At 40.8% G+C, this 25481-nt stretch overlaps 1 protein-coding gene across 1 annotated transcript; it reads left to right on the forward strand.

Annotated features, from left to right (window-relative positions):
- Nucleotides 1–4719: 4719 nt before the first annotated feature.
- htra3b (HtrA serine peptidase 3b) lies at nucleotides 4720–19045 on the forward strand. Its single transcript, XM_030075764.1, has 11 exons — nucleotides 4720–4807; nucleotides 5211–5633; nucleotides 13973–14072; nucleotides 14303–14435; nucleotides 15085–15174; nucleotides 16909–17103; nucleotides 17532–17564; nucleotides 17765–17879; nucleotides 18310–18367; nucleotides 18671–18766; nucleotides 18860–19045. The coding sequence occupies exons 1-11, from the start codon at nucleotides 4720–4722 to the stop codon at nucleotides 19026–19028; spliced, it is 1500 nt and encodes a 499-aa protein (XP_029931624.1). The 3' UTR covers nucleotides 19029–19045.
- Nucleotides 19046–25481: the final 6436 nt, after the last annotated feature.

Below are 25481 nucleotides of genomic sequence, written 5' to 3' on the forward strand. Positions count from 1 at the left end.
ACTTGAAATGCTCCCTCCACGAGGGAAAATAGTCCCTGGGGAGATGTTCGCTTTAAACAGCCAATGATCAATTGTGTTATCATTTTTCCACCAAATTATTATTAATTTGGAGTTGAATTTCCAGCTCGACAGGACTTTAAAGGGGCTTCAGCCTTCACACAGTTGATGGTAAAGCTCTCCCAGTGTCTGGATGCTGCGCATGGAGGGAGTGACAGGGACAGAGTAAATGAACGCTGGCCGATGAGGTCATGATAACAGGCTTACAGCTTCAGTTTCTGTTGCTCTTGGCTCAAGCTGATGAATAACTGACTAGCTCAGCATCCAGCCTCAGACTGTATTTATATATGTGGCTTCAACCAGAGAGGGAGTGAAATCCAAGATGCATCACATAAACCATCCTTGGCTATTTGTCCTGTATGAATATCATTCATCTTTGGTGTAACTTAAAACCTATTTTTCTGCAGTGTTTCAGCATAGCTGAATGATCCACTGACCATACCTTCTCAGGATATCAGATTCCCTTCAGATTTAAGTGTTTGTTGAATCAAAATGAGGGCAGGTTTCACTCACCCTCACAGGTTTGTTTTACATGAACCCTTCTCACCGTGTCCCAGGAGTTTCATTTGGGTTCCCAGCTCAACTTGTGATTCTTGTGCAAAGAGAACATGCACTTGTAGTAAACAAACCAAACTTTCATCCACCTAAAATCAGACCTAAACAAAATGGAACTTTTGTAAAGTGTTGGCTTGTATACTTACCTGGGCATTACATGAGTGCACATGCCACTTCTAATCCACAATACTGTATTTCTGTCTTTCATTCACTTCCATAGTATGGCAGACAGCTCCCGAAATAACACTTAAAGCAAATAAATGATTGTGAACAAAGCCCATTATTCCAAAGTAACAACTTCCAAACCCATTTTTTGAGGAACTTCAATGACTTTTTTTCTCGCTGTTTTCCTGTTTGAGTTGGAAAGTGGATGGTGTCTGCAACTTCCACCTTGTAGCCTCGTGCCAGGAACAAACCACCTGAGAGTACTTTCACAAATAATTATGATTGCACAGAAACAGGCACTGGTTCTTGTTGTTTTCTTGTTGTTTTTGTGGAAGTGAATGGAGTTGAATGGGAGCACAGAGCGACAAATGGGGATATTTCGCCACTCATGTCACACCGATGTAACTACACAACAAGGCATGCTCCAAAGTTTTGCTTTAAACTACCCCCTTGGTATGGAGGGAGACTATTACAACTGCTTAGCTGCGTACAATACATCTGTGTCTACATACAACTCCATTCAAAAAAACGTTGTTTCTGGCCCAGGTTTTAGAAATTACAACGTTTTAAATCTGCACAGGAGCAAATACAGGTCTGCTGTCTGGGCAGAGGAAGCAAAGCTCACCACAGAATGATGGGTTCTTCCTGTGAAGGCAGAGGCCCTAATGACCCATAGTGCACTCCGCACAAAGAATTTGGCCTCAGATGGAAATTGCTCCGCATATAGCAGCTGACGTTGCCTTGACTGCTAAATCAGCACACTGTTTCCACCATACATATGTCATGAAAGTGATGAGTGTGTATGTGTGTGTGTACATGGTAATGAAAATGGAGATTCAGAGTTTTTTTTTCTCCAATTAGATGCCAAGTCCCTAATTAAAAAAAAAAAAATCACTATAATATTCTTATGCTATTTCTAAAGTTGTGTCTGTCGTACTCAGTAGTAAAGCAATAGTGATGTTATTGGATTTTGTATTATTTTTATATCCTGTGGTTTCACTAATATTCTCATAATTCTCTTATTAGTCCCTATGGTGTGATAATCTCTATTGTACGTTTATAGTGACCTTATTACACTTGCTGGTATTATTAGTTATATTCCTAACCATTGTATTCAAGTTTATAGTCACCTTATTGAATTTGTTCTTAGTGTTCCTAGAGTATAGTGAAATTTTTAAAATTGGCTTGTTACAGTTGTTTTTCATAAGGGATATTTGATTAAATGCGTCACATTGCTTTGCATCAGATAAACACAGGAGAAGAATGTTAACCCGGACAAATATCGCCGAGTGCCGCCTGCGTCCCTCCATTAACACCAGAAATTGTGTGTATTCCTGGTGAACAAGGAGGCCTGTGTTTTCTCAAATGACTGATGGCGCTATTTCAAATAAACACACCCACGGTCCAGTTAAATACATATGACTTGGTCGACACCCCTCTTGTCTACCCAAACAAACCTGGACTGTCTTTCATCCGTGGGAAGGCCCAGTCCAGAGGCCCATTTCTCTTTATGAATGTCAGCCTGCCAGAGGAGCGCATGCATTAAAAACAGGTTCACATCTGCAGTGTGTGTGTGTGTGTGTGCATACTATCCTTGTGAGAACCAGTTTTAGACTTTGAAAGTTTAAACATTTTGGTGAAATGAGGTCATTCTGCCCTCGTGTCCTTTAGGGTTTAGGGTTTAGGGTTTACGATGAGCTTTAGCATTAGAGGTTAGGTTAAGTTAGATGCTAGTGTTAGGATGTGCTCAGGGCAAAGTAGCATGCAATGACTTTTGCTAGATTAAATAAGTTGTTATAAGTCAAAATCAGGCATGCATCCCTACTTGTTGCTGCACAGTCTGTGCATTCCACTATACAATGGCGTATTAGGGCCATTTAGGCCAGAATCACAATCTTCTCATCAGCATCTGGACTTTAAAGAGACATTGTTGTGACTTGGGCCGATTCAGAAGAAAACAATCTTGTGATTCTGGGCTAAAATCAGCAGGATTTCCTTCTTACTAAACCCCATTGCAAAGTAGAATCTGATGAGGTGATCAGCTGCAGGCCTCATACATGGCGAGCAGCAGCGTCTGCAGAGTGAGGCAGATCCAACCTCGCAAAGTCAAGCCATGTGCTTCCTTTATAAGAGTACAAGAAAGATAAGTATGAGAAAATAATTATTCCAAGTTTTTTCTTGTAAATTTATGACTTTAATCTTGGAAACTCTGAGTTTTTCTCTCGGAATATTACCTCCGTAATTGTTTTTCCTTTATAATGGCCCATATACGCCGTTGCACTACTCTGACCCATTTCTGACAGTGTGTCCTGTATTAGGCTTTGCAGACAGCTGAACTCTTCCTCATACTCTTCATCCAAAGAACAGATTTAAAGGTACAATGTGTAGAATTTTACCCGAGTCAAAGACTGAAATGGGATACTCATAAACATGCTTTTTATTAATGGGTAACAAACAGTTGGAATCTATTTTGTTATATTCTGCCTTGTAAACATTAGAGGCAGATAAATCTAACACATTGTTCTATTCATAAGCAAAATATTCTCATCACTTGACAGCTGACTTGATGAACGGGACAATCTACTATGAATCTAACTGATGTATTCCTTTAAAAGTGGAATACTTAATAATTTGGTTGCTCAAATGCCCGTTTTTCAAAATAGCCGAGTCAGTTTAGTCTCTTGGTTTTGTTCTGGGGAAAATGCTGAGGTAAAAATATTGCCTCTATATATGAAATAAAATGCTAGTTAGCATAAAACTCACTTGAGTCTGTATACAGACACAGATGGCAACAGCCACTAGATGGTGCAAAAGCTTTATAAAATCACTTACTTTAATTAAACTATTAGGTACCTGGTTTAGAGAGACAGAGAGAGAGTGAGAGGGAGAGAGAGCGAGGGAGGGCACGGTCTGGTCATGTTAAATTGTCCTTACAAGGGGACTGTAATGAAAGCATGTCCTCATATCCCAAGTCTGGGGGGAAGAATGAATTACTTAATGTTTTGACAAGACAGAAAAAAAGCAGCAAAGCACGTGGCCCTGACTGCCTGTCTGGAGACCTGTGTGGATGAATGACGCAGTCATGAGCACCAACGTCCCAAATCATTTCAACATTTCTCTGGGACTCCAGAACTTAAAGTAATAATCTCTGATATTCTCATATAAACCCATGTCCCATTTGCTACTCTCTGTCTCTGATTGCTCGGACAGAGTCCTCCTTTTCTGAGTGTATTGGCTCAATGTTTTGCTCATGAACACTTCAGGTGAAGACGGGTGATCTTAGACAGAGTAGGTATGGTGTTCAAGCACAGGACTCACATAAACCACCCAAAAAGTGATCAGTGTGGCACGGACTTTGAGAAAATCAGTTAAAAAATGCCACAAATGAACCTTCAAAAGCAAAAAAATAAATAAATAAATTTAAAAAAAAGATAAAGAAAGGCATTTTGCCACAATTATTTGCCAAAAGTGGATCAATAATAAATGGAAAGAATTAGTCAGTGACACTTGAAGGCAGCACTGTCACCAAACCTCCCTGCTGCCACTTGTGTCATGTGTATGGATGCAGGGACGGATCAAGAGAAATATTTATGGGGAAATTTTACAGGGTGGCAGATAGATAACCATTATAAATATGACCTAAATATGGTTGTATCACTGGTGAAATTGCTCTGAAAAATGCATGCTGCAATTTCAAGTCGCTTTCACTTGCACTCAGACAGTGGAGCTCCAGTCGTGTGAATTTACAAGCAGTGACAACATTTTTTTCCTTTAGTCTGCCCAAATTGTGGTGGCAGCTGGGGTGGCAAAGCCTATTTTTAGGGTGGCAGCCGTCACCCCATGCCACCATGGTAAATCCGGCCTTGTAAGAATGTGATTTTTGAAGTCAGTCTGATTGTGAGGTCATGCATGGCAGTGAGACATGGAGTTCATGCACTCAAGATGATGGAGGAGCCAGTGAGCTCCAACACCACGCCTCCAGGGCTGCAGCTGCTCCCCAGACCTCCTCCCCCTGTCCAGCCCGGCTCCAGTGGGCAGACCCTGACAAAAAGAGACTGATAGCCAGCTGACTCTTCCCTCAGTTTTGGTGAGAGAAAAGATAAAGAAGAGAAAGACAGCTCGGTTCCACAACTACTGAGACTCTCTCCACTCTGGCTTGGACGCAGTTACGCGCGTGTTTAGGAGCCATTGTGATTTTTTTTTTTCTTATTTTATTGTTATTGTTAGTATTACTATTATTTAAAACGTGCACTCGTTGGTGTATTTTGATGCAGACTATTCTGCAATACCAACTGTACACCAGCTGCTTGTCATTTATGAGAAATCCCCTCTGTGAGGTCTCAGGAAAGTGATGCGTCAAAGTGCCGAGCTATGATCTCCGCGTAAACTCCTCATCCTGCCCTCCTTCGTTGTATCCTCTCAGCATCCTCCAGTGAAAAACATGCAAACCCTACTGTGTGCAATCGTTTTGCTTTACCTCAAGGGGTTTGTCAGCGCAGAGCCGAAGGCGAAGTGTCCGACGCGGTGCGACGTGAGTACCTGTCCGAGCCCCAGCTGTCCCAGCGGCTATGTGCCGGACCGCTGCAACTGCTGCCTGGTGTGCGCCCAGGGGGAAGGAGAGCCCTGCGGCCGCAAGGACGACCTGCCCTGCGGGGACGGACTGGAGTGCAAACACCCGGCGGGCAAGCGTCTGGCCAAGGGCATCTGCCAGTGCAAGTTTGGCCATGAAGTTTGCGGCAGTGACGGGAAGACGTACGGCAACGTGTGCCAGCTGAAGGCGACCAGCAGGAAGGCTCTGCAGCAGGGACTGCCCGGCATCAGCCAGCTGCAGAAAGGACCGTGTGAAACCAGCATAGGTAAGATGGACCGCCACTCGCCCCGCTGGGTGCTGATCCACGCAGAACACCATTCAAAAGAGTGTGAAGTTGGTGCACCCTTGCTTACAGACAAGCTTACACAGCTAGTAGAGCGTCACTGAAGACTTTTTATGTATTGATATGTTCCTCTGGTAAATTCGGCTACCATAGTAAAGTTAGTTTTACATTGGCATTCGAGAATTAAAAGTTTGGACCAATAACCTTTGCAGCCAAACTGGGTAAAGTAAATGGTGAAAATATTATAAGGGATGTAAACAAACTTAACAGAGTTGGTTTGAGTTGGTCTGAGTTAAACAGTGGTGAAGCTATTGTTTTTTTGAAAAGCCAATATAATCTGCACAGCACCCCTCTAATATAAAACTAACTTTCTTTGGCACTGCACTAGGACCTTTCCACTGAGCAGCCCTTGAAATCAAATTTCACTGTATAGAATCGGTGCATACTTCCAGCTATACCTCCCATCATTGCCCATAACGGTGTTGTTTAGTGAAAGAAGAAAATGTGCTGTACAAATAAGCAAAGAGAGGTTAAACTTGGGAAGGAGTCATGCAATAAATGAATGTGGTTCTACTAAGATAAACCATGATGTGACCAGTGTGGAAAGGGATAAGTAAATAATAATACACAGTGATTTAATTGTATTTATTTATTTATTTTTATTTATTTAAAGAGTTGAATGAGGTCCCCTGAATCCAAGTGACCTGCCTTTGGGTTTTCTAAACTCTTTGAATACTTCTATAAATCCAAATTAATAAGCGCTGGCTGGCACAGCAGAGTCATGTTTACAAGGAGCAGTAAACAGCGTTTAGAGGGCAGGTGCAGCTTTAACAGCCTGGCTGAGCCAGTCATTTGGAACAGAATGGACAGCACCATTAAACCACACCTCCAGCAACATGTTGTCTGTGTGATTGGCTTATAAACCCAGCACCATCACCACCCTAACAGAAGACAACAGGCTCCCCATGTTCAAATACTGACGAGTTCAGTCAGGCCTTGCTTTGTAAACATTAACATGTCAGACTGGAGATGAAAAGTGGAGAGCAGTCTGGGACTCCGGCTCCCTTAAATGATAAATCCTTTAAACAGTGTGAGTGTGTGTTTCCCCCAGTGGAGATTCCCCCTTGGCACTGGTGTGTGGTCAGCCACTTTAATGTTTTTCCCATTAAGGACAGGATGGGGAGGGGAGGGAGTTCAGCTCCATGCCCCACAGCAGTCTCACCCTATAAACTCCAATCCGACCCTCACTGTAATTCACACTTGGTTTAGACCAGTAAATAGGGCAGATATTGGTGTTTTAGTATTTTTTCATCACTTTACTCCTTTATGATGGATTCAGTGCAGTTTGACTGATTACATATTTACTGTAGAACTGCTCAGTGGTTGTACATTGGAAGTCCTAAATGTGATTGGGTTCTCATGACACATTTTCATTAGATTACACACAAGTATGCATGATTTTTTTTTTTTAACTAGTCACAGTAGTAGTAGTTCTAGTAGTAGAGACAATAGCGTTAGTGGCAATAGTAAGTTTTACCAATACCGCTATTATTACTAGCAGTGTGAATGGTAAAAGTAGTAGGAGTACCACAATCCTGTGTAGTGTCCGATGATGGTCCCATCGTATATATCAATTATTTTGTCATAAAAAGTGTCAAATGTAGAGGAACAGTTCGCTGATTTGAAAAAAGATGTTATTATTTCATGTTTTAAAAAAAGTCATTCATGAAAATAAAAGCCTTAATCCACTTTATCATCATTTTACAAATTTTTCAAAATGAGTGAACTATCCCTTTAAAGAGAGTACTGTATACAATATATTGGCACAAAATATATTTACAGCTCCAGTCCAATAATACTGGCACCTTAAAACAGAATTATCAGTCAAACCATAATGCAGCCACAGAGACACAGATTGAAAGCCATCCCCCTTCCCACACACACATCTAGCATCCTCTGGATGAGGCCAGCACTTGTTGGTTTACGCTCTTCATCCTGTCGACTTTTATGTAGAATGTTCCTCATTTCCTGTGGGACTTTTTCATGCATGTTCCTGCCTTGAGGTGGCACTTCTCCTCCTCCTCCTTCTCCACTCCTCTCCACTATTTTTCACCCGTTCCAGAGTGTTTGTAGCACATTATCACAACTGTAACCGAAGATAGCAAAGAGAAAGAGGTGAGAGATTTATAAGAGATAATATTCCTCTTTTCCATTACTTTTCCCCACAGCAGCAATTTACAATGTCTGAACTCGCTGTGGAACATTTGATATTTGATATGTAAAGGTTACAGTTTCTTGGGGCTTACAGAATGCAGCGCAGTGGATTACGTGACTTCTGTTTCCTTGGACTTTCTGCTGAAGTCGAACTAACTAACCAGAAATAAAACTCACTTCCTGTGTAAACATCAATACAAAGGCTCTCATGAACTGGTTCTAGAGTGAATCACTTAAATGTTGAGGAAGTAAAATGGAGAGTCATCTCCCTGATAATGTTCTGAATTATTCCAAAGAATGATCAGCGAAGTCAGGAAGCAGCAAGCAGTGTTTCAACACAGCGTTCAACATACAACACACAGTCAGAGATTGGGCCATTTCTATTGCAGCCACAGGGATGACATATTGTGTACTAAGAAGGGGGATCCAATTCTGTCCTCACTTGCATTACTCCAAAAAGTACAAAAAAGACTGATGGATGAAACAGACCACTGTTACACTGACTGCTGCAGTCATCACCACAGTCCACACCGAAACAGACACACTCAGGGGGTTAACAACTTCCTAAACCACACACACAGTGTGCTTTAATGACATTTTCAGGCTGATCAATTGTCTGCTGCTGCAGAGGGCTTGCTTAAGCATATGCTGAGTTCAGATATCACAGGTAATTTTTAAATAGACAGTACAGGTCAGGATATTGCACTTCATAGACACTCACAAACACAAACACAAACACGCATGCATCCCCATGGACAGACTTAAACTGAGGAAGCAGGAAGTCCCTTCAGGCCAGCGTTGTGGCAGAGGCTATTTACACTTCTCTTTGATCAGAGGGGCTTTTATTTTGTCTGGGTTAGAATAACACACACACACACACACACACACACACACACACGCACACACACACACACACACACACACACACACACACACACACACAGACTGTGTCATTAACTTACAGGGAGTGGTAGACTAAGAATATACTGTGTGGTTGACTAATCTCTAGGTTTTCACTCCCTAATCTCTCCATTGTTGTGAATCATTATGTTCATTACATTATAGTGAATTTAATTTAATTTAGATAATTTGCCTAATTGACCAATTATCACAATAGGGTTTTCCTCTAGCTGGGGTTTGACTTGTCTTTGACCCTTTTTTTTTTTTTTTTTTGTGACAAAAAGCAAAAGTAGAAGAGTGATATTTTACTTAAAGCATTTTTCTACACACAGAAAAATAAAGATGCCAGTTGGAAACAGTTCCTCACAGTGATGCCATACGGTTCTGGTGGACCAAACAATTCCTGGGACTCCTTGAGAGGAACTACTTACGGGGAACTACATACCTTCAAGGCTTTTTTCTGTTTGTATTCGCACCACCAACAAAAATGTTGAATTGACATAAGCTAAGAGTTAGTAAACCCTGTATGTTCCTCTAGTCTGAAAGAGCTTATTGGAGCACCTTTTGTGGTTCCTCAAAGAACTTTTCAGACCATGGATCTTTAAGGAAGCATTTCTTTAAATGGATCATTAAAGAAAACCCAAAAGGTTCTTTGAGGGTTTTTTTTATGAGGAACCATAAATTAAATGGATCTTTAGTTCATGGTTCCTCATGGAACCATACAGTCTTTTAAAGAACCATTTTAGAACCATTTTCCTGTGGAGAAATAAATGTCCATTGTATTGCTATAACGTTGAAGTGTATCAGCCTATAATCAGTTCATCAAAGCACTGACATCTGCTGTTCTAAACACCTGGAGCATATTCTGCGAAAGAAATGCTCTGGTGCACAGGAAGTGATGTATTTTATGTGCTCATTCAAGTCATAATCAAAATTTAAAAAACCTGTGTTTTTGATGACAAACCTTTCTGGGTCCATTTTGTCGTTAGATGTATTTTTCTAAGTCATGTCAATACCTGGTCAAACCTGATATAATTAATTATCCAGAGTGTAGGATGAATCCTAGAGGAGAGATTTTAAGCCATTTGGAGTTTCATACCTCTCCTACATAATCCCTGCCAATTATACAGGAAGAAATCCACCGTCAAAGAGGAAGTGACACCAATTTCTCCACTGACCAGAATGCAGTGCAGCAGACATGTTGTGTTTGGAGTGAAGGGTGTGGCTGCCATCACTGACCCAGACAAAATAAAGACCTTCTGACACATAAAACTTGGAGCTGAATGAGCTCTTGTATGGCCGTACGCCTACTATGGTCTGACAGTTCACTCCCCTCCTCTGGGGATTACTAAGAGGCATTCTGGGAAGTGTAGGAAATGGCTAAAGCTGAAGTACAAGTAGACAAGACAGGTTGGGTGAAAGTGAGTTGTCCAAAAAAGTAAATTATAGCACTTCATTATGAAGAAGCTCCTGGAAAATTGAACATAACGGGTTTAACAGTGGAAGACTATCAAGGGTCATTTTCAGTTTTTTTTTTTTTTTTAATCATTTTTTTTTTTCTTTATAGATGTTTTTGATCATTTTGTAGTAATTGTATGGTAATCATTTTTCAGGTTGACCCAAAACTTTGTGTAGCACACATTCTGCCTTTATTTTTTATTTTTTTAATGTATATATTTATTTTGTAGCTTTTGTATTAAGTGTAATGATCATTTAACAATATTGGAAGGTCATGGAATAAGACATGGAAGCTTTTCAAGTGTGTTTCAGAGTAATTGTTGGGTCAAGTCTTTAACCCATGTCCTCAGCCTTTGGTTTGCTTGCTCTTGTCTTCTGGTAATGTCAGCTCTTCTCCAGTCTAAAGCAACCAAACCGCATTTCCTAGAGTTTCCTCAAAGGCAAAGCTTGGCCCGGCAGCACGCAGCTGACTGTTAAATTACAATGTGACTCAATCCTTATTGAAGAGACGTCGCTTAAGTCATCCTCAGTGGTTGCCCAGTGCGGGCTGTTACCACTCAGCCCTGGCAGCTCCTCTTGGTTTTCCAAGCGTATTGCCAAGTTTGAGCCATCAGGTGCTTTTGTTAACGCTTGGGTAGTCGACCGCAGAGGGGTGAGATTCACTTACTTTGCAATTGAGCTTCTAAATACAAAGGTTTTTCAGATGGGTAGTGGGATACGATGACTGTCACGTCCTGTTCACTACCTGGCATTTTCTACGCTATACTCTCTTGCAGTGGCTCAATGTCCCAGTGGAAATCATTAATATTCCATTTTATCCCATCTCTCATTGTCTCATGGCTATGAGGCAACATACCATTTCAGAAATTGGACTAGTGAGCTCAGAGGGAAAAAATGTAGATACTATACTTCTCATGACAGAATAATTGGATGTCTTTCAACAGATTAAGTATATTGCTCTTCTTAACCATCGTGGTTGAATCTTCTGGGATCGAAAGGACTGGAGACCAAAATTAATCCCGGTGCCCTGAAAAATATTAGGACTCCTGCTGCTCTCAGTCCTTGGGTTACATAATAATGGTAAGGATGTGAGGCTGTGTATGGACGGGTGTACAACATGATGCCCTGCTGTATATGTTAGCAGTGTGATCCTCTCGATTTTTATATTCCCACATCACTAAGGGTATTTGAGGTTCAGATTCACTGAGAGTGCACCGAACTGCCAGTTCATGCATTTTCCACACATCTGCTGCTTGAGCTATGACTGCAGAGTTTTTTTTGTCTTATTCACTAGCCGCTGAAACCCTTATTTCCCATTAAATTACCCCTTACCCCTTATCGTTCCATATTGTACAACAATATCACCTACATATTCTGTATCTGCCGATTCATTGAAGCAGTGTCATGCTTTTGCTGAGTTGTTTGCACACCTACGGATCGACAGGTACTCAGGAGAAGACCATAGGTCAACAAAGACAGAGGAACAGACTCCACCACATTGTCTAGTTCACTTGCAGTCAGAGATATTTCATAACAATGTTTCGGTACAGAGACCATCATCATGTTATTTGATGAAGGTCTCTGTACCGAAACATTGTTATGAAATATCTCTGACTGCAAGTGAACTGGACAATCTGTGGTGGTCTTTTGTTCCAGCTTATACTGAGTTACTTCAACCTAAGCTGCCATTTTTTATGACTTTTTATGACTGCAGCATTACATCAAATAGGAAATATCTGGATGACTTGGGTCATTTTATACACATTTCTCTGGAATGCGGCAGGGCATATTTGGTATCTTTGGGAACTTTGGGATCTCTTCTACAATTTGAAATAAAGTTCTGTGGCTTTGACTGGCTTTGACCGCAGAGTAATGACAGACTCACCCAAAGGGTTGGCAGGGTAAAACTGGTTAAGAATTTTATTTACATCATTGTAACACAAACACACTTCCTAAAGAGTACTGAGTAAGCTAATCGCACAATCATCACTAAATGCAATTGCAAATAGCTTTATCTGCCCACCAAGGCCTAATAACCACCAAGGCCTAATAAAAGACCAGTATTTGATGTGATGTAGATTCTAGGGGGAAACTCATCTCCTTTAGCTGCTGTCTTGCTGGTGACAATGTTGCATCTTGGGCGAAAGATAGTAGCTATACTGAATGGACAAACTCTTTTTTTCTTTTGAGTTTCGATTCTGCTGCAATTGCATTTCCCTGTTGGACAATTACTTGAAGTACTTACTTCCAGTCTAGCAGACATCATTATTCATAGTGGCTCCAGGCCAGTGGCTCACCCAGGGTGAGTTCACTGCACAATCCTAAGGCTGCATATATATGCATGTATCCCTTAGTTGACCAGTAGTCTTAAGATTTTATCTGATAATTGAATGGCCCATTTGATAGACTTTCTTGTAAAATTGCTTTCCACTCTTTTCCTCTAAAACACATAGCAATCACGCCAATTAACTTTTAGATCAGCTCTGAATTATTTAGATGTATTTATAGTGCAAGTTTACTGATGAGCAGTGGAGTGTTAAAACTGACTCAATGACTTAGTGAAGTCTTACTATCTGAGGCCATAGAGTCCAAGGTCCATGAGGAAGTGCTTTGATCTGTTTTGTCCTCTGCTGTTTCACCTACATACGCATTCAGTTCATTCACAATGATTTATTTTTTATGCCTGGGGGGGGATAAAACTATTCCAAGCTCAGTCTTAGGTTTGGTCAAAATACATTCTAGGGCAGTGCAAGAGGATCCCACATCAGTGCCAGCTAAACATGAGTCTGCAGCTGTGAGGCCTTGGTCCTCTGAGGTGCCTTGGAAACTGATCTCAGTCTGAATTTCTAGATTTGCCCTCAGCGTCTGAAATGAGAACCACATGTTTCTCAGACTGTTTCTAGATCAGTGCCACCACCACATGTGACTGACCAGGAGCCAGAGGGAAACCGCGGTCACCTGAGGGGAAAATCACTTGTTTGGTCTAAAAACAGTTTTGCCGGTGGTTTCAACACAGAAAAAAATTGGCATTTGGTCTCTGGGCAGCTGTAAGACATCCTTGGATCTTTGCATCATTAAACGTACACACACACACACACACACACACACACACACACACACACACACACACACTCTCACATAGAAATAGAAAGCAATTATGGCCAGGTTATTTCTAGCATCAAGGATGCTACTCTGTTCATTGGTCTGGTTTCAAAAATGAAAGGCTTAGATTAGAAAGTTCATAGTTATTTTGGTCAAAGACAAGTACAACTGATGTGAATCAGTTAAGCTCCTCCACAAGCCATGATAAAAGACAAGCCAAACTTCAAAAATCCTCAAAGATCCTCAAAAAAGTATATGAACTTTAACCTAGAAAGAAAATAATTGCTTTTTGAAGCAAGGTAAGGGTACATGGTGTTCCAAAGTGCTTTACAAGAATAACACAACACTAAAAAGCTCTGGAGAGGCCACAGAATTTTTTAAATGTTATTTTGTTTGCACTATATACTAAATTGTGTGCACAAAATAACTACATGGAGATCACAAAATCCTAATTCATATGCACAATTGACTTTTATTGCGCTGTCAAGTTGATATTTGAAGCTCTTGAACTTATAAAATTGTGCCCATGTTATGGTTAGATTGTACACAAGTTTATTTCTTTCAAATCTTATGTACAAAGTTTGCATGTTAATGAGCATTGCCTGTTGGATTGCTATTAACATGCATAATTCTTCTTGCTAGTATAGGTCCCTCACATCCTTCCAGTCCCCGTTACAAGTTCAACTTCATTGCCGACGTGGTGGAGAAGATTGCTCCAGCTGTGGTCCACATCGAGCTCTTCCTCAGGTAATGATTAAATGCGTGTGTGAATGTGTGCCTTGGAGCAGTGGAGTTAGGGTGGTTGTCTAGTGAAGGTTCCTCATGATCGACCAAGACAATAGTAGATTGGTGCTCCAATTATGTATTCAGTATTATGAAGTATCATTTAAAGCTCTGGATTCTACCTCATGTCTGTTGTCCTCTTTAAATTACTATGAAGCTTCTGAACGTACACTAATTTGACCTTTACCTCCCAGGCATCCTCTGTTTGGTCGGAACGTCCCTCTGTCCAGTGGCTCTGGTTTTGTCATGTCCGATACCGGCCTGATCGTCACTAACGCCCACGTTGTCTCCAGCACCACGCCAGTGTCCGGTCGACAGCACCTCAAGGTACATAAACTCAGCGTCCTCAGAGAGATGCTTCATTTTAAAATAAATCTATTCCTTGTCAGCCAGAGTGTTCAATACTTTTATGTTCCAAAACAAACAACTGTCTTATCCACAAGATACGCCGATTGCTAATGTATGGATCTTACTCATCGAGTCAGGCGGATATCGGCTTTCTATGAACAATCGGATATTTGAGTGGAAAAGGTGTTATTCCAGTGTGAAGTAGAACCGAAATTATATGGCAGTCTCCTGAATCACACAAATAACCACCATAATCCACAGCACCTGGGGTTGAAGGGTTTTGTTGAGAACTTTTTTGAAGAACACTAACAAATTTTATCTATCCGCCTGTGATTTGTCCTCACTGGGGATTGTGGCAGACTGGGAACCTCGCCAAATCGCAATATCAGCATCTGTCTTTCACAACCAAATGCAAGCCAAATCCAAACCATTTGTTCACTGCGTGTTTGTCTTTCCTCTCCAGTTTGAGGACAAACCCTGTCCATAGACAATGTACAGATGCTTGATTTGTGCTTATATAACTGTAGTTTGATTGAAATTAGTAAAGCCCTAAACTATGACCTTTCCTTTACTTGAGGTTTTATGTCTTAGATGTGCCTTGACAAGACATTTCCTTTCTTTCCTAAAGGTCCAGATGCATAATGGTGACGTGTATGAAGCCAGCATTAAGGACATTGACAAAAAGTCAGACATCGCTACCATCAAAATCAATCCACAGGTGAGTCCACATCACAATGTGATTTTCTCATCAAGTCAGCAGGAAATTTTTAATTTTTAAAAAATGTAATTTGGTTTCATTTCTGTCTGAAATGTGATTGGCTCTCGTGCTGAGACAGTTTGCATCACCACATATCCCATCATGCTGTGCACATGTGGCTAGTCAGTTTGCCTAGACAAAGAACGGGGGCCGACCTCTTGCATTAATTGCATGTCTGTTGTGCAACTGGTACGTAAGAACAGGGGGTTTACAGTATCACACACTGCCAGGACAGACACATTGTCTATTGTTACGATCCCAGGCTGCAGTAGACGGAGACACACTCTCCTGCTTTGTGGATGAATACAGACATGACACCTCACCCCAGCCAAAAACACAAAGTCCACATATTGTTCCTTTTGCTATTGACACAACTCTTGTGCTCCCTCTGAACGTCTGGTGAGGCTCATTGTTAGAACAGAGGGAGGAATTCACGCAGGGTAATGACTCTTTGGATGGGAATTTCACCAAGGTCAGGAGACTCAACTCATGTTTACAGTCTGTGTCATGTGTCCAGGTTTATAGTAGTGTTAATAGGGCGTGGCGCTCCACACCCTGGGGGGAGCCCAGGTGTACAAATCATACCATCTCAGGGGTAATAAGGGGATTTCTGAATGAGGTTATGTAAGTTCCCAGCCCAAGTCATAGCTGAGTTTAGACACATATAGCAGTTTGTTTATTAGATTGTCTGATGATGGCTTCAGTCTGTGGAGATGTGCCAAATAGGCAAGTGACACTTCATTTAACATGTGCATTTTGTGTCTATATCGGATCTTCCAAATAAAATGTGACTCAATGTTTTTCTAATTCCATCATGATGTATTCAACGTGGGGGAAAGCAGAGACCGGGAGGAGTGAGATGCAGAGAAATACAAGCCAAAACACTCCACCTTAGAGAAATCCTAAACAGACCGATTTCAGCTCATTCCTTCTCTTTCTCTGTCACACCATCTGTCTAGTGGGCCATGTGTTTCCACTCAGCACCGTTCTTTTCCTCCCCTTCCCCTCACCTCCTCAACCCCTCTCTTTTTTCATTGTGTCCCTCTTATTTCCTTCTATTTTGTCTGCCCTTTTCCTTTCCTGTTTATTTTCAGGTCACAAACAATTTCATTTTTTCTTTGTCTAAGCGTTTTAAGAGCTGTGATAAGAGTGGCGAATTAACTCTTTGGTCCGCCTGCCGCAGTGTCTGGTGGACACCCAAATTTTAATAGCCACACACATTTTTACCAGACACTTTTCTTTTCAATAATTACATTTATAATTTTTCTTCACATTTTTGAAAGTAGTCAAGTGAAGTTTATTTGTCCCCATGACAAATCAGTTGAACTAGTCCTTATCTGACATCTAATTTTGGCAAAGTGGACCCCGCATCGTCATGTTTTGTTCTTTTCCCCTCTTATCCTCTCAGCACCTTTCATGACATAATCTTCTTTTCTTAGGCATTTCTATTTTGTCTTCACTGTTTGCTGTCTCTGTACCCACAGGGGCCTTTTCTTGTGTCACTACACAAATTCAATACATGCAATAATAAATGTAATAATGAGCAGGTTCAGGTGACTTTATTTGTACCCGTAGGTAGATTTGTTTTGCAGCAGGTTGCAGGTGCTAATTTAGTACCCTAGATGAGTTCATGAATTGACATGAGAGAGCTGAACAGTATTTTCTAGTAGTATTTTCCTGCTTGTTTTCTCTCAGACAAAGCTACCTGTATTGCTGCTCGGCCACAGTGCAGACCTCAGGCCGGGGGAGTTTGTGGTTGCGATCGGCAGCCCCTTCGCCCTGCAGAACACCGTCACCACCGGCATCGTCAGCACCGCCCAGAGAGACGGCAAGGAGCTGGGCATCAGGGACTCTGACATGGACTACATCCAGACAGACGCCATTATCAATGTGAGAACACAACTAGACTGCTAAGTGCACCAAAATGTCCTATTCAAGCAGAAGTGCAATTTCAAAATTTTAGCAGGACTGAAATTACTGATATAAAAATGGAACTTGAATTGTGGTTATCTTCAGTGCTTGTGCCGACGACTGAATCACAGTCATGATGATTCAGTTTAACAGCATGGCCTCAGGTGTGACATAAACACACCAGGGCTGGATATTCAATTCACATTCAGTCCAAACCCTAACCCTAATCTGATGTTTAATAAATTATTTAGAATGAATGAGGTGGTGTTACATAAAGTGCAGTTTTGCATGACATTTTGAGGTGAGTGAATTTAGAGGCCTGGCATGCCAAGACAAGAATGGACGTGTACACTCAGATACATATATGCTGTATAAATGTGATGACTTTTTTTTTTTTTTTTTTACAGTATGGGAATTCAGGAGGGCCTCTCGTCAATTTGGTAAGGCTTTGGATTCTATTGTCTACATATCATCTGGATAATGTGACTCCTGTATTTTTCTTGCCTTTATAGTGCTGGTATTGCAGGAATATGAGATTTTCCTACTGTTTTAGAGAAAACTATCATCTAAAAGGCTAAAACATAAATACAAAAAAAAAAAAAAAAACATGAGCCTGTCCTGCTGTACCTTTGCGTTTAAGGACGGAGAGGTGATCGGCATCAACACCCTGAAGGTTGCAGCAGGAATATCCTTCGCCATTCCTTCAGACAGGATCACTCGCTTTCTTAATGAGTCACTGGACAAGCACAGCAAAGGTGGGCGCCACACACACACACACACACACACTCTGACATGTACGCTGACACTATAGACATCCAAAATGAACATACAGTAGATTGATTTTCTTTCCACAATGCCTGTATTTTTCTCCAGCTCAAGCTCCCAACTGTTATTGGACCTAAAAGTCACACAGTATGTCCCCAGATAAAAGAAACAATGAAGTGGCAACCTCATATTGAGACAGAATAACCATTCTGTGGCCCAAGCAGTGTCTATAACTACATCATCCATTTTGGGGCGATGGCCAATCAGCCAAATTGATTGGCCCGTTTTTTCAACCAAGACATCATAGTAGAATAGCTAACCTTCTGAATTGCTCATTTTTTAAGTGAATGTGTGATTCGCCAGGCTAATGGAGTGGGTTTCCAAGCGAATATGTGATGACTAACTGGAGACTCTTTGCAGATGTGAGGTCAATAAAGAAGCGCTTCATTGGAATAAGGATGCTGACCATCACACCAGCGTAAGTCCAATGGTCTGAGTTTGAACTGATTTTGATAGTTCCTTTTGTGTGTGTTTTTTGTGTGATCAGTATTATCCTGGGTCACATTTGAGATTTTTTTGTGTCCAGTGGGAGAGGCCTTTTCATCCTGATATTTTTGGATTTTTATTTATTTATTTACCTGGCATGAAAAGTCCACATTTAAAGATAGTGAATATCATCCACAAATTAACAGTTTAACAGTTTAACAGTTTCAGTCCAGAAAAAAATGTACGATTCGTATCAGGCTTAAAAAATTCTCATCACTCAATGTGTTGGTTCCAGGTTGGTTGAAGAGCTAAAACAGCAGAACCCAGACTTCCCCGATGTTGCCAGTGGGATCTACGTCCATGAAGTGGTGCCTCACTCACCTGCACAAAAGTAGGTTTTCATTACCATTTGTTAATACCCAGTGTTACTTGAAAAGCAGAAGTATTTTGTTCATTTCTTTCTGATATTCTTTCTTTCTCCTAGGGGTGGTATCAGGGATGGAGATATTATTGTGAAACTGAACGGCCGACCCCTTTTGACCACAGCAGACCTCCAGGGGGCGCTGCAGGAGGAGACAGCCCTGCTGCTGGAGGTCAGGAGGGACAACGATGACCTGCTCTTTAACATTGAACCTGATGTGATCATGCAGTAGACATCAATGGAAACACCACTCCCATGTAGGGTTAGATTGACATATAGGGCTGCCGATATTGATCTTTTCTTATACATAAATATCACATATTAGCCACATGTGTGTGGTCCACAATTGATATGATGGAGATTCTTCGTGGAACATAGAATAGTCTCTAGGACTATTTCTTTATGATAATTATTCTTGTATCAGATGGAGGACTAGAGGAATCATTCCAGTATGGTGAGGGAGGATTTTATAAGGAAATTCAGGGGTGGCAGTCTGCAAAACCTGCAATGAAACCAGCTTTTTTTGGCATAAAAATGGTCAAATTAAAACATGTTGAATATTGGCCACTCGCAGCTTCAATCCAAATATACCTACATTTATATCAGCCTTAAAAAAATCCATATTGGTTGAACCCTAAGGCAAAGCATTGTATCATCCGCGTAAAAAAATTCTATAGTGATTTTTTTAATAAAAAATAAAAGTAAGAAAAAAATTAAAGAGTATATTTTAATGAAATGGCTTCATTACAGCTTGAATGACCAAAGGTATAGTGGTTTATGAGGATGATGCTTGAGGATGATCCTTGAAGATTCTTAGACATCTGAGGACTCAGGTGGTATCGGCTCTGAAAGACGTTGTTCCCTCGAGGGTCAGTTCAGCTTGGTCTTACTAAGCCCCTCAACATAATAATCTGACCCCACATATGTGCTTATTAAAGACGACGAAACAGAGCTAGGTGGCAAATCCACCGCTGTTGCCAGCTACCACAACACCACCGTGTATGACGAACAATGTCCCTGTCAAACGTACAGTCTGAACTTTGACGGCTGGACAATGGAGACTCTTGCCTTGACACACTCCCCACCATGTGACCTGGAAGTTGGGACGTGACGCTTCACCATATGAGACACTTGATATTTTGATTTGTGTTTTATGTATTCTGTGCCGTGCTGTTTTAGCTTATGACAGCTGTTTTGTTGAAACCCATTCATAAGAAACTGCATACTGACAAGAAAAATTGTTAATTAAAGTGGTGCTCATGAGGCAAAAGGCACTGTAAGCACATCTGAAGGACTTTGGTCGCTACTGACGGCATGTAGCTTTGTGGTGATGTGCCTTCCAGCAGCCATGTTGGAAGTCCTCAGCTTTTGGCAGCAACAGCTAAACGTACAATTGGTCCTCCTCAAAAAGCAGAACAGGCATTGTTACTTTCTGATGGCAACTGCTTCTACATCTGACTTTGTGCTTAAATAATGTCAGCTTGTTAGCTAATCATCACTGTTTTGTTAATCAATATGATGTGCTAGCTGGCTAATGTAATGAGATTAGCTGTGATAGCTGCGTGTTCACATTAACATTAGCTGCCTGGCTAAGGCTACATCCAAAGGGAGACGATTTTTAAAAAAAACTTTTTGGTTCCATTTCTACCTTCCAGCCCAGTAGCAAGGCAAAGTAATAGACCCATCGGTCCACCATGGGGCGGTTGGGGGTGGATGGGTCAAATACTCACCTTCCCCTGAGTTTAAATCCAAGTCCAAGCAAAACCAGAGTTTTTTTTTTTTTTTTTTTAAACATGTTTGCTTTGTTAGCTTCCTAGCTAATGTTGCTACCTAAGGTTTCCTGACCTTAACCCTTGACCCTGGCCTTAACCTCACCATAGCCACCTATTTTACCTAACATGAGCTAACTTTTTTTGTATTTATTTGTGACTTTTAGCTTTCTCCCTAGTCCATAAATGACTCACCCTTGTTTTCATCTATCCATTTTGTTTTCCACACAATTTTGAACATTTTAAACCAGGTTTGCACGGTTGCAGCAAACTTAGTTTTGTTGTTTTTTTTGTTTTTAAATGGAAAGTTGCATTTTCAAAAAAAAATCTGTATCCTTGTGGACGTAGCCTTAATTACTGTAGGTTAGTTTGCTGGCTAGTTAGCTAGCTAGCAGATTGTTCATTGGAACTGAGATAACAAGCTCAAGCTTATCAGACTTTTACTTTTTATGTTTCTTAGGAACCTATACCCACACAATGACAATCAAATGTTTCTTGTTATAGCGTGGTTATTGTATGTTTAGTCATCATTAGTGAATGGTTGGTTGTCCATTGGTCCTCCAGAATAGCACCAGATGTGGTTGATACACTTGTGACACAAGCCTCTACAATAAACACATGGAACTTCATGGAACAAAAATATCATGTTATAAAACTGAAAGTAATTTTTTTATAAGTTGGTATGATGATTTTTGCTTGTTGATATCCATGCTTTTTGGGTGTTTAATTGGTTTGCATCACAATCAGTCAACAAGCTTGAGATATTGTAGTGTTTTCCCAAGAACATGTTCAGCTTCATACTGGTACCTCTGCTTTATGGAGGCCATGATGAGCCTTCAGTGCTGTAAGTTGTCATTCCACACCCAAATGTGAAAACCTGATTAGCTGAAATGATGTATTATGTTGGGATAAAGAACACAAAATGTGAGCAGATGTTTTCTTTCTTTCTTTTTTTTTTTTTTTTACTTAGTCTGGCTCAGTAAAGTAAGTCTCACTGCTGAACTCTTGCTGTTCTGGTTGTGTATCATGTGTTTGTGTTTCTAGTCTGAGTAGACCCATGCCTGTATCGCACACTATCAAACTGAAATGTTTACATGTAAGGAGTCATCAAAGCAATAGCTTACAGGCTTTGAAAGTAATTTGATTGAATACTTTGTGGCTTTTTCTACCTAAATAAAGTTTTCATAAACTTGTGACAGTGCTTAATCACATTTAATCTTCATTGTTGTGGATTATGGCATTTCAGGCATTATTTTGTACACATCCCTTCATTTTTAAAGCTGCACTGTGCAAAATTGCCAAGGGTCAATTGAAGGGTCAGACTGAGGCACATAATGTGTAACTATCAAATTCTGAGTTTCCACATTTTTTGTCAGTTGAGTCTAACGGGTCCTCACCCGCTGCAATTTTGCAAAGTGCACCTTTAAATCTAGGTCATAGCTGACTTCCCATGGAACATTTTTCCAGGAAGCGCTTAAGAGCTCTACAATACCTTGACTGTGTAGAGACAAGGCTCAACTCTTTGCAGCAGTTAGTCTTAAACATTCCTGAATTGAAATAAGCCTCTCCTTTTGGAATGCAGTGAAAAGACACACTCAAAGGAAAGCGTGTTCGCTGATAAAAGTGGCAACAGACAAAGACACTGACACTCTTCACCGAAATCAGTCCTGGGTCGTGATGCATTTCTGTCACTGTAAGGATCTAAAATTAGTTTTAGTTTCCTTTCCTTGTCATGTCATTGCTGTCGGTCTCACAGTGGGCCACGCAGCTGGAGCAAATTCCCCGTATGATTTATTACAGAGGAGTAACACTGACCCATATTCTCAATAGAGTCGTTTTGTTGAGCCTTGGCATGAATCCATATTGCAAAAGTAGGTGAGCAGCCTGGAGGACACAATGCAGCAGCAGCATGTTGAGGCAATGGAGACAGGGAATTTTTGCCAATATTTACAACCAACGGTGTCTCTCTTGTCTTACATAAACCATCACACTTTGTCCCATCTCTGAATATTTCCAATATCAGGATGAATACAATTGAACTATAGGCCAAAAACACCTCATCAAAGTGCCTCTGAGCAAGGCACCAAGCCCTGCGCTCCAAATGGCCAACTCTGTGAGCCAGTTGTCAATTTCAAAGATAAATAGGGGCTCTTGCTTGAATTTATTGATGTACACTGCAAGAATGCCAGACAATTCATCCATTTTTTTAAAAATTATATTATTTCACTTCCCCTCTAGCTGTTCTGTAGGACAGTACTGGTGTTATATTCCTCATTGTTACTGAGTGCTGGATACTGGCTGGATACTGGCTGGAGAAAATAGTTATCCAGTTAATTTTATTTTCTTGTTTTTTTTTGTTTTTGTTTTTTTGTTTTTTTGGTGAGAAGGGTCAACAATTTTATGATATTTCAGGCTATAAAAATTGTGCAACACATCATCAAGAGGAAGATAGCACCACTACTGCCCTACCTAACAGCCAGGGGGAAAGTGAAATAATATCATGGTTTTCAAAATGAGTGAACTGTCCCTTTAAAATGATGACTATTGAATATGACTATTTTTCAGTGTGCATGTCAACTGCTAGTATTACCACATTAGTTTAGTTGTTAGATGATTTCTCAGTCAGTACTGACAAATCGGAGTGGCCTCTAATAAGACCTCACCCAACCTTTTAAATTAATCACATATCGATGCATTTTCACGCTTTAGGGTGTTGCCCCTCAACCTCACACTGACTCACTTACTCTCACAAGCAACACAAGATGATAGTGTGAGTAGCTGGTCACCACGCTGAGATATCCTGCACTCCTCCCAGGGACTTAAGGCCCTCACAGCCATGCCAACACACACACTGTGGGTTTCAAGAATGAAAAAGCCCCTGTTATTAAAATGTAACTCTATACTCCTTGTTTGGTTGCGTGGTCTCAACATCATATTGATATTTGTCAGATCATGACTCTGAACTAGTCATTGATTTCACTCATTCCATTGCGGCCTGTCAGCAAAAATGTAGCAGAAAGCAAAAGGGCGTCGGTTTGGTTTCAGCTTTGGTACGGACATTTTTTGTCCAATAGCCAAAGTAGTTTTGTATGTTTCCTTGCTCTCTATCACTCCTTTCTTTTTCATAGGCAGATGAGCACACATCCATACACACACATCAAGAGTGTGACTCTGCAAAATGTACACCGAATATGCGTCTGCTGACCTCCCTGAAACTGGACTTGTTTGTGCATTTCTACATTTTATGTTACTGATAGACTACTTGACCATTAATCTGAGACCAAAGGTAATATTTAAAAATACATATCATGGACTTTCACAATAAATGTTACAATAAAATAAACCTGTAGGTATTGTGCTGCTCTGTAACTAGCAACTGGAAAGTTTTCAAACCTCACCTGAGATTCTCTCCTTCTTTCAGGTTGTGGATTTGCGCGACACAAAGCAAGAGCTTCATGACAGCGCCACAGTGATGCTCAAACCCATCTTTCAATCATCTCAAATACTTCAATTTGTTTTTTTGTTTTTTTTTAATTCAGCTCCTGAGCCTGTGGCTAGATCTTTCACTGTGACATCAGAGCTGACCTGAGAGGCTGCAGCTCACCTGCCTGTGTCTCTGTCAGGATTTTCAGAATAAAATGACGCCTGACAGTCACAAACAAATCAGCTGGACAAGCTATTGCTGATTTATCTTATAAATAATGTCCATGTCTTAATGACCAATTTTACTCTGTTCTTCAATCACTCATGGAAAAGCGAGAAATGGCATTTCATAGTAAATATTTCTCCCACTAATTTCAGCAGTTAATGTTTGGATTGATCACAGAACATTCTTATTATCTAAGCTCAGCTGTTACTGACACTTTGGTTCTTTTTTATCCTGCTCTTTCATTCTTTAACATAATAGCACAAACATTTGCAGAAAACACACAAACCTGGCAACTCTGCAGAGATATTACCATTAGTAATTTTGTAGGACATGTCCCTTTTGTCCATACCCAAATCTATACCAGTGAGAAAGAGGTTATGTGTTGTATGTTCATTTCTCAGTCCAGTGATTGGGTCTAAAATGTGATGGGGTCTATTTTCAGTCTTTCCCCACAAGAAAAGAGCAGCAATGTTTCCATGAGCAAAGGTCCCTGGATTAGAGACTGCATTTGGGTCTAGAAAGTCCTGTTTGAAACAATCTGAAGAGAGCCTCATCATGGGAAAGCGAGCAGCGGTTGTGCTGAGCTGGTCTTGTGGGAGGTTAAACCAGGAATTATGTGGAGATATGGCAGCTATAAATGTGACATGGCACAGAGAGGGAGAGATGGATGCTTGCCGGGCTCGGAGACCATGATAACAGGCTTTCAGGATCAGCTTCAGTTGCTCTTGGCTCCGGTTTCACTCGATCCTTCACTTAATAGAAGGAAAACTCACTGAGGTGCAGAGGTCGTCCCCGTCAAGCGGGCTTATGTGCAGAGAGAGAGAAATGCAAACACGACAGAGACATAACATGCACACCAATTAATTAGAACATTTGCCAAACAGAGTCAAACATTCATAAATCAACTAAGCATTTACAAATCGATTGAATCTTTTCAACAACCGGCAATTTAAACTTTTGAATCCCAGCAGCCCATGTGTGGGCTCCTTTTTTTAAAGATTTCATTCCACCCTCTAAACAAAAATCTTTTTTTTTATATATAAATCATTTTTTCTTTTTCCTTTTTTTTCTTTTTTATTTCAAGAGATATTGTTTTCACTCTTGTGTGTGTGTGTGTGTGTGTGTGTGTGTGTGTGTGTCTTCCTGGGCTGATCTTGGAAGCTAGTGGGCCCATTAGCAGAGTTGCTGTGTGGTTGCTGTGAGTCAATCTCACAGCAGTTCACAGTCTGCCTCACTTGACCACCTCGCTCTACCACACGCCTCTCGT

The sequence above is a fragment of the Myripristis murdjan genome, chromosome 18 (genome assembly GCF_902150065.1).
Source record: "Myripristis murdjan chromosome 18, fMyrMur1.1, whole genome shotgun sequence".
Classification (NCBI taxonomy): domain Eukaryota; kingdom Metazoa; phylum Chordata; class Actinopteri; order Holocentriformes; family Holocentridae; genus Myripristis; species Myripristis murdjan.